Below are 8,484 nucleotides of genomic sequence, written 5' to 3' on the forward strand. Positions count from 1 at the left end.
TCATTTTCCTAAATTTATTTATAAAATCTAAATCATAAATATCCGCACCATTCCCCTCACCGCAGAGAATCCAATTCCTTCCTTGCTTTCCTCTCGGTTTCCACAGAATCCCATCCCTTACCCTTTTCCAACACCAATCCACTTCTAAAGCATGCCGCTAACAGCAGTAAACCATATTTATATTCATTTTCCCCTAATTTTCTTATTTCTTTTTTATAATTATTAATATAATATAATAATTTTCCTCCCCCAATTTCAGTGGTTCAGCAATATGGGCAGTTTGGTCAGCTCCTCTTCCAAACGGAGCGGTGGCGGAGAAAAGCCTGCCAAAGCGGCTTCAGAACCGTCGTTCGGCGGCCGCGGCGGCGGTGGTGGTGGCGAGAAGCCTGGCAAGACGGCTGTTGAACCGTCGGTTAAGAGTACTGTCAGAAGAAGCATCGGCGAAAATCCTGGCAAAATGGCTGCAGAACCGTCGGTTAAAAATATGGGCGGCGGCGGCGGTGGCGGTGGCCGTGGAAAGGGCTCGAGGTTGTCGGAGAAGAAGGCTTCTTTCCGGCAGAAATATGGTTTCATAGCAGATAATTTCTCTTCCATTGACCAGGTTTCTCTCTCATCCCTTTTTTTAACCCTTTTTTACCCCTAAGAAATGAGACCGTAAAGAAAAGTTACCGTCTTTAACCGTAGGTAATTATTTTTCTATTGATCACTATTATTATTTTTTTAATCAATTTGACAAAAAAAAAAAAAAAAACTCTTATTTTGTGCATTATTATAAAATGTAACGCTAAATTTTTGTTACAAAAAACTTATTAATACATTTAATTTTTTTAAAGTTAAAATTATTGATATCTCATAAATTATTTTTAAACATTTTAATATTATTTTAAAAAATTAAATGTGTTACCAACTTGTACGCTAATAATTATTCATTCCTATATTTATATAATAGTTATTAAATAATTATAAATTTTGAATATTTACCCAACCACTATTTGTTAAAGAAATTGACTGGAGGGTAAAAATGTAATTTCACTAAAAAGCAAGCTATTCAAAACTATATTTTGAATAGAAAAATAATTAAAATATGGAATAAAACGTCGACGTATCCTAATGTAATTTTTTATTTATTTATCCAAATAAACATTTTTATATTTTGATAATAATTTTGAAACATTTATTAAAAAGATCATAAATGTTTAATATTGAGTATTTAAAATAATAATAATAATAATGGAAATGATTTAGTTGGTGGGTATCGTTTTAAGTGACATTAATTATTATTTGGGACTGTTGGTGGGCCACAAAACGAGTGCACGGAGGTCATGTCTTTAAATTGACATAGGTTATTTCCACGAAATTTCCCACCACTTTTAATAAATCAAATGTCTACTCGAGTATGATTAATTATTAGTATACTTTCATTCCAAGTGTGAGATTCGAATTTCTGATTGAGTATGATTAATTATGATCATGATCGCATTCGATGGGAGAGATTCGAGCATCTAATCGAGTATGAATTATAACTATGCTCACATTTGAGTTAGAAGATTCGAACATTTGATCGAGTATGGTCTATTTCTACTATGTTCTCATTTAAGATGAGAGATTCGAATTTTGATATCGAGTATGGCTGGTTGTCACTGTTGGATGATAAAAGTCCCACATCGGTTAATTTAGGGAATGATCATGGGTTTATAATCAAGGAATGCTCTCTCGGTAGGAGGCCTTTTGAGGAAGCCCAAAACAAAGTTATGAGAACGTATGCTTAAAGTGGACAATATCATACTATTATTGGGAGTCGTGCTCGTCTAACATGGTATCAGAGTCATGCTCTAAACTTAGTCGTGTCAATAGATTGGTAAATCTTGAAACGTCGAACAAAGGAATCAAGCCTCCTCAACCTCCTCAACAAAGGAATCAAGCGAACTTCGATTAAGGGGAGGTGTTGGATGATTCGAAGGCATAGTAAAAAAATGGCTAAGACTCCAAAGGAGTCGAGGATCGAATGAAAGTGGTATGAGACCTTTTATGGAGTCGAGCGAGCTTCGATTAAGGGGAGGCGTACTTTGTTCGAGGGGAGGTGTTGGATGATTCGAAGGCATAGTAAAAAAATGACTAAGACTCCAAATGAGTCGAGGATCGAATGAAAGTGTATGAGACCTTTTAGGGAAGCCCAAAGCAACATGAACTAAAAGTGTACAATATCATATCATAACCATCACTAAGTTCACTACTTTTCGTTATGTTTGTCATACAGATAAACGTTAATAATATCTTGTCTTCTCCTCTAATGTGTAGTGCAGTAATCTAAAAGGTTTAGGCCATGATTTTGGTCGAACACCTTCTTGAAAGTTCGATAAGATTTGAATAATGCAATGCAACTAAGTTTCCATTTGCCTGTTTCGATGAATGCATTTCAATTCTTGGATCCAACAGGTTACAGAAGCCTTGAGAAAAGAAGGATTAGAATCGTCAAACCTCATAGTCGGAATTGATTTCACCAAAAGCAACGAGTGGACAGGTTAGTCGAATCACTCGAACTGTAAATCTAAATTCAAACTTCTCGTTCATCGTAATCGATTGATACTGAAAAATTCGGCCGTCGCTTGTAACTGGCGCGCAGGTAAAGTCTCGTTCAATAATCGGAGCCTACACTCGGTCTCTGATTCTCCTAATCCCTATGAGAAGGCTCTATCGATCATCGGGAGAACTCTGGCTCCTTTCGACGACGACGGCCTGATTCCTTGCTTCGGTTTCGGCGACGGTATGATCCGCCGCGGCTTTCCGTCTATTTAGTTCCTCTTCGCATTATTTCTTCGCCGATTCATCGCCTTCTTGTCCATGTATCTTACAGCGACGACACACGATCAAGAGGTGTTCAGTTTTCACAACGACAATTCCCCGTGCCATGGATTTGAAGAAGTTCTGGACTGCTACAAAAGGATAATTCCGAACGTGCAACTTTCAGGTTAGTTCATGATTGTATAGATGAATTTTATCAATACTTTTGTTCATCGTGGTCGCTTCATGAATGTGATTTACAGGGCCAACATCTTACGCCTCCGTGGTTGAAGCAGCAATGAACATTGTGGAGAAGAGCAATGGCCAATTTCACATTCTTCTCATCGTTGCAGATGGACAGGTTGATTTTTCATACTTCTCTGCTTTTAATCTGTTTCTTTCACGGCAAAGTAAACGAATTCATTTTGTTGCAAAGGTTACTCGAGGCTCGAGTGTTGGCGATGGAGAGTTGAGTGTTCAAGAGGAGAAAACAATCAAAGCAATTGTAGATGCAAGGTAATGAAAGGGGGAAAACAAGTAAGCTTAGATTTAATGTATGGAGGTAGGTATGAACAGCTTAAGTGGGGAAAACAATGATGAGAGAACTAATAACGATTAAAAATGCTAATTAACTAATAGTTTAACATCCTTGCAAGTGAATAATGGATGAACAATAGTATGCTTGAAACGTAGTTCTTGGAAGCATAGAGTAGACATGTCTTTAGTCATAAGAACTTTGTCTAACTTATAGGGTTACTTCGAGTGTGTATTGCACCTTTACCAATGTGAGTAATTTCTAATACTTCTCCATTGCTCAGATACATTTGTTCATTCCCGTTATATTTATGAGTTGAAAACATCGTACCGAGATTGTTTACACCATGGGCCGTAGCTCCAGAGTCGGCATATAGAATGGAGTCATTCCTTGTAATAGCCCAAACCCACCGCTAGCCTCAAGGTTTTAAAACACGTCTGTTAGTGAGAGGTTTCCACACTATTATAAAGAATGTTTCGTTCCTCTCTCCAATCGATGTGAGTGTCTCGAAATCCACCCTCATTCGGGGCACAACGTCCTTGCTGGCACACCGCTTAGTGCCTAGCTCTGATACCATTTGTAATAGCTCAAGTCCACCATTAGTAGATATTGTTCCCTTTGGCCCGTTACGTATCACCGTCAGCCTCACGGTTACAAAACGCTTATGTTAGAGAGAGGTTTCCGCACCCTTTTTAAAGAATGTTTTGTTTCTCTCTCCAACTAATGTGGGGTCTCAAATTCCTATCTTCTAATGCCAAATTAGTGAAAGCTTTCATCATCTTGATAAGTGTGATTGAAATCTATTCCAACATTTCAGAGCAGTGTGACTAGCTTTGTGACTAGCTTTACACAAATTTGGCATGGACTAAACTTACTTTGATTGTTGGTTGAAGTGTTTCCATTGGGTGGTTGAGGACTAGAGTTGCTTTTTGCAGCGTTTCTTAAGACGATTCCCTTCGACTTGGCTAAAATCACCCTCGTGACTAAAAATATCTCCTTCTTGTAGATTTTGAGCTTTTGTTTTGTTATTTCATTCAGTGCATATCCTCTTTCGATTATTCTTGTTGGAGTCGGAGACGGGCCTTGGGATGACATGAAGAAGTTCGACGACAAGATTCCAGCACGAGATTTTGATAATTTTCAGGTTTAATAACAATCCATGGATGACTTAAATCAGTTCAGTCAACTTCCATAGTGAAAATCAGCTATCATTGTCTCTGATCTTGCATTTTCCTAACTATGGGCAGTTCGTTAACTTCACCGAGATCATGTCCCGAAACATTGCGACCCCTGAAAAAGAAGCAGCTTTTGCTCTAGCTGCACTGATGGAGGTTCCTTTACAATATAAAGCCGTCAAAGAAATGAATCTTCTAGGGTAGGGCACACTCTTTATTACCCCTTTCATTACTTGGAAGTTTTCAATTCAACTGTTTCTCTTGAGATGCTTGGAAGTTTTCAATTCAACTGTTTCTCTTGAGATGCTCTTGAGGTTGGTTGGAATGGAATGGCTTATTATTGACGGCTAACTCTGCTTGTTTTGATGTGGAACCAAGACACGTGACAGGAAAAGCGAAATTAGTTCGTCCACGACCCCCACCGACACGTTATACTCGTCCTGCACAACTTACTCCCAAACCCAGTAACACCGTCTCAGCTTCTGCATCAGATGACCGGAGCCAGGTATACTAGTGTGGAACTTCACTTATGGAACATTGCTTTTGCTTGCTTATTGGCTCTGTATAATTTAAGGTTTTCACTCATAATACTCGTTCTTCCAAATTGTAGATGGATTAAGTATAGAATAATAACATTCTTTCCAACTCATATGCAGGTCTGCCCCATTTGCTTGACCGAGGGAAAGGATTTGGCCTTTGGATGCGGCCACATGGTAGAGAGATTTAACCATCTAATATCTATTGAAAGTTTCTGATTCATCGGTCTTTCATTCAAACACATCTACTAACATTCCAACATTGCAGACCTGTAGAGACTGTGGATCAAGATTATCCAATTGTCATATATGTCGCCAGCCTATCAGAAATCGCATAAGGCTCTACACCGGGTGATCGAGGACTGCACCAAAGGCAACATGAGATACGATGTGCGTGAGGTCAACAACAACAGATGGATATGACATCCAGGAACAAGGATTACGACGCGATTAGGAATGTATGTTACGGATAGCTCGAAAATCTTCTAATCTTTAGTCTAGGAATGTTCTACTTTCGGGTGTTGTAAGAATGTGGATGGGGCACACCGATGAACAAACAATGTGCCCTTATGCATATGAGATATAAACAAGATTTCATATGCATAATTTTGCATGTAAGATCTGGACCGAATGTGAAGTTTAGTGATCATTAGTCAAATTTTATAAAGTTGCCATTAGCTTGACAGAGCTTGTCAATGAGTATGAGGACTAACTCCATAGTAACATAAAGCATTTGAATTAAACAAGGCTTCCAGATACAAAGTTCTTAAGCTTTAAGAGCCTGTCCTGTAAAGATAAACAAACCCTAAAACAGTAAGATTGCATGACAAAATCTAACCCACACGTACCCGTTTATTTATTTTCGTTCTTGACCTGTTGGTTCTTGTCAGCGACCTCGTTGCTTTGGTTTGGGGGGATTGGTTGGATTCTCACATATGGCTTCCTTGTCAATGTCTCTCCCCTCAAAGCAGCAACATAGCGATCGTTTGTGTCCTCTTTCCTCTGCAACTCGCCTAGATATTCTGCCAGTCTCTCTCGATTCACTCTCCCCATCATCTGGATTTCAATATCAAGTAACAAAACCACAAACATTGAGAAGCAAAATACCTGATGAACACAATTGTAACATGTAAGATTAAACTTACGATTGCAGACAAATTGTAACAGGGGCTCCCAAGCCCCCTATTAGCAGATATTGTCCTCTTTGGACTTTCCCTTTCGGGCTTCCTAAAACGCGTCTGCTAGGAGGTTTACCCACTCTTATAAAGAATGTTTCGTTCTCCTGCCCAACCGATGTGAGATCTCACAGAAATTTAATACATACAAGTTCCGACAGCACCACGAATTCAAAATATTTAACTCCGTTTGATAACCATTCGGTTCGTTGTTTTAGACTACCTCCACCTATGGATTCCTTGTTTTGTCATCCAAGTTTTGAATTCCAAAAAGGGAGTTCTAGGAATTTGGCTATGAATTCGGATAAAACTCATGGTAGGGAATTGATTTGATGAGAAACAAGTTGAATTTCCCAAATTCAGAAACAAAAAATGGTTTATCAACAGGTTATAGTTTTACAAGTGCAGCAATGATCAAAGTCTCAAAAGATGGAAGCAGTTAACGAAAATATAGTACGAAAATAGGTGTTGAAACACATGAAAGCAAAGCAGCAGCCAGAAAATTCGATGCAGCTCAAATGACAAGGTGCAGAAGAGAATAACTGGTCTGAAGAAAGAAACTGAATGCTGTGTTCTTCGTATACTGAATGAGGCAGCATTTCAAATGACAAAATAGAATGCGGCATTTCGAATTGTTAACACCGACACCATGGAAATTAGAGGTCTGATCAAGGAAAACAGATTCAAACATAGCAGGCAACTCAAGAACAAAATTGAAAAAGAAATCTTAGGGTTTCAATCGAATAATCAGGTAAGTCCATGGAATAAATAGATAATAATCATCACAGTAGAGCAACAAGTCGGATTTTACGCGATCGCCGAGTCGCGAAATGTCCAACGGACAGAAATTTATCAATAAAATAAACTCAATCAGAGATATGTGGATCAAAATTGCGATGATAATAGGGGTTTGGAGAGAGAAAGGAACATACGAGAGATTCAGGTCTAGCATTCTGGCGGAGGCGGGCTTCGAGTTGCTCGTTGCGGGAATTGGTGGCCTGCATGACGCAGTAGCCAATAACGCCGGGAACGACGCCGCAGACGGTGGCGAAGGCCAAGAAGAAAGGCTTTGAATCTCTGGTTTTCCTCACTATCCATCTCCATGACTCGCTCTTCTCCCACAGAAACGACATTCTTCGCCCTCGTTTGTGAGAAATTTAATCCCACAGTTTGAATTCAGCTTTGTTTTGGCCTTAGATCTATAATTTCATAGAACAAAACAATCAACAAAAGAAAAAAAGAAGACAATTTCAAGACAAAACTGTACGAAAAATGAAAAACAATGCCATTGGATTTCGGAGTTACTACGGACCTGCGAATTGATGAGTATACCAAATTTGTGAACAAACCCTAAGCTTGAGATTGTATCATTAACAAAATCTAAATTAATTTAAACCCTAAAGTTGTTATATCTATTGAGCTCATATGCTTGATCTTTGAAAGAAGTTTTAGTCCACTTTGACTTTGTTTCTATGGTTTTTATATCGATACCATCATCCGTACATGGATGCCTTACTTTTACCTGTTAAAGAAGTAGGACATGACTTGAGTATTTGAAAATATTCAGTAAGTAACCCCACTGTGATAGTCACGAAATACAATCACGTGCAATCATGATAAAACCTGTATTTTCATACACTCAGATTGCGAATTATTGACTCCCAACAGGGAGACCTCAGGCTAGCCAGAATTATAATTAGGACATGTCGACGATTTGTCTAAATTTGTAAATGACAGACGATTATACCAAGGGCAATTGTGTGTATGAACTATTGAAGAGTAAGAGACTGAGATACTAATAGATGCTCACAACTTTCCGTTCTCCGTGCATCTAGATAGACAATGATTTTTATCATAGGCCTATGGTGGATAATTGGACTCAATTATACATAAGAGAGATCGTTAGACTATATGGACCACCTGTGTCGATTGTGTCAAACCGAGACCCATGTTTTACGTCGCCCTTCTAGCGCAACCTCCAAAAGGTATTGGGTGCTCGCCTCGACTTCAATACTGCATTCCACCCACATACAAATGGTTAAACTGAACGTTCAAACCAAATATTGGAAGACGTATTATATGCCTACATGTTGAATTTTGCGAGCAGCTGGGATTCAGAGTTACACCTCGTGGAGCTTGCCTACAACAACAACTTCCAAGCAGCTATTAGTATGACATTATTTGAAGACTTGTATAAAAAGCCGTGCAAGTTCTTAGTGTAGTGGAACAAGAACTGTTAGGACCAGAGTTGGTCCAAGTTACCAATGAAATCGTCTAAAAGA

General features: G+C 38.7%; 2 protein-coding genes and 1 long non-coding RNA gene across 3 annotated transcripts; 2 read left to right on the top strand and 1 right to left on the bottom strand.

Annotated features, from left to right (window-relative positions):
- The first annotated feature begins 4 nt into the window (after nt 1-4).
- LOC111795215 (E3 ubiquitin-protein ligase RGLG4) lies at nt 5-5,710 on the top strand. Its single transcript, XM_023677509.1, has 12 exons — nt 5-166; nt 260-601; nt 2,437-2,521; nt 2,624-2,764; nt 2,855-2,968; nt 3,045-3,142; nt 3,218-3,297; nt 4,355-4,460; nt 4,564-4,691; nt 4,870-4,996; nt 5,148-5,204; nt 5,296-5,710. Exons 1-12 carry the CDS (start codon nt 152-154, stop codon nt 5,380-5,382), a joined length of 1,380 nt encoding a protein of 459 aa, XP_023533277.1. The 5' UTR covers nt 5-151; the 3' UTR covers nt 5,383-5,710.
- LOC111795218 lies at nt 1,790-2,394 on the top strand. The gene is made up of 2 exons (XR_002815177.1): nt 1,790-1,942; nt 2,081-2,394. It is a non-coding gene; the product is annotated as an uncharacterized LOC111795218 (long non-coding RNA).
- Nucleotides 5,711-5,729: 19 nt separating the features above from the next.
- Nucleotides 5,730-7,618, bottom strand: LOC111795217. Its single transcript, XM_023677510.1, has 3 exons — nt 7,515-7,618; nt 7,135-7,401; nt 5,730-6,083 (listed from the first exon to the last, which is right to left on the bottom strand). The coding sequence occupies exons 2-3, from the start codon at nt 7,333-7,335 to the stop codon at nt 5,880-5,882; spliced, it is 405 nt and encodes a 134-aa protein (XP_023533278.1). The 5' UTR covers nt 7,336-7,401; nt 7,515-7,618; the 3' UTR covers nt 5,730-5,879.
- Between the last annotated feature and the right edge of the window lie 866 nt (nt 7,619-8,484).

The sequence above is a fragment of the Cucurbita pepo genome, chromosome LG05 (assembly GCF_002806865.2).
Source record: "Cucurbita pepo subsp. pepo cultivar mu-cu-16 chromosome LG05, ASM280686v2, whole genome shotgun sequence".
Taxonomy (NCBI): Eukaryota; Viridiplantae; Streptophyta; class Magnoliopsida; order Cucurbitales; family Cucurbitaceae; genus Cucurbita; species Cucurbita pepo.

Coding starts and splice junctions, on each gene's coding strand:
- LOC111795215 (XM_023677509.1), top strand. Junction 3,143..3,217: donor TCATCGTTGCAGATGGACAG/GTTGATTTTTCA, acceptor TTTGTTGCAAAG/GTTACTCGAGGCTCGAGTGT. Junction 4,997..5,147: donor CATCAGATGACCGGAGCCAG/GTATACTAGTGT, acceptor ACTCATATGCAG/GTCTGCCCCATTTGCTTGAC.
- LOC111795217 (XM_023677510.1), bottom strand. CDS start 7,335: ATGTCGTTTCTGTGGGAGAAGAGCGAGTCATGGAGATGGATAGTGAGG. Junction 6,084..7,134: donor ATGCTAGACCTGAATCTCTC/GTATGTTCCTTT, acceptor ATTGAAATCCAG/ATGATGGGGAGAGTGAATCG.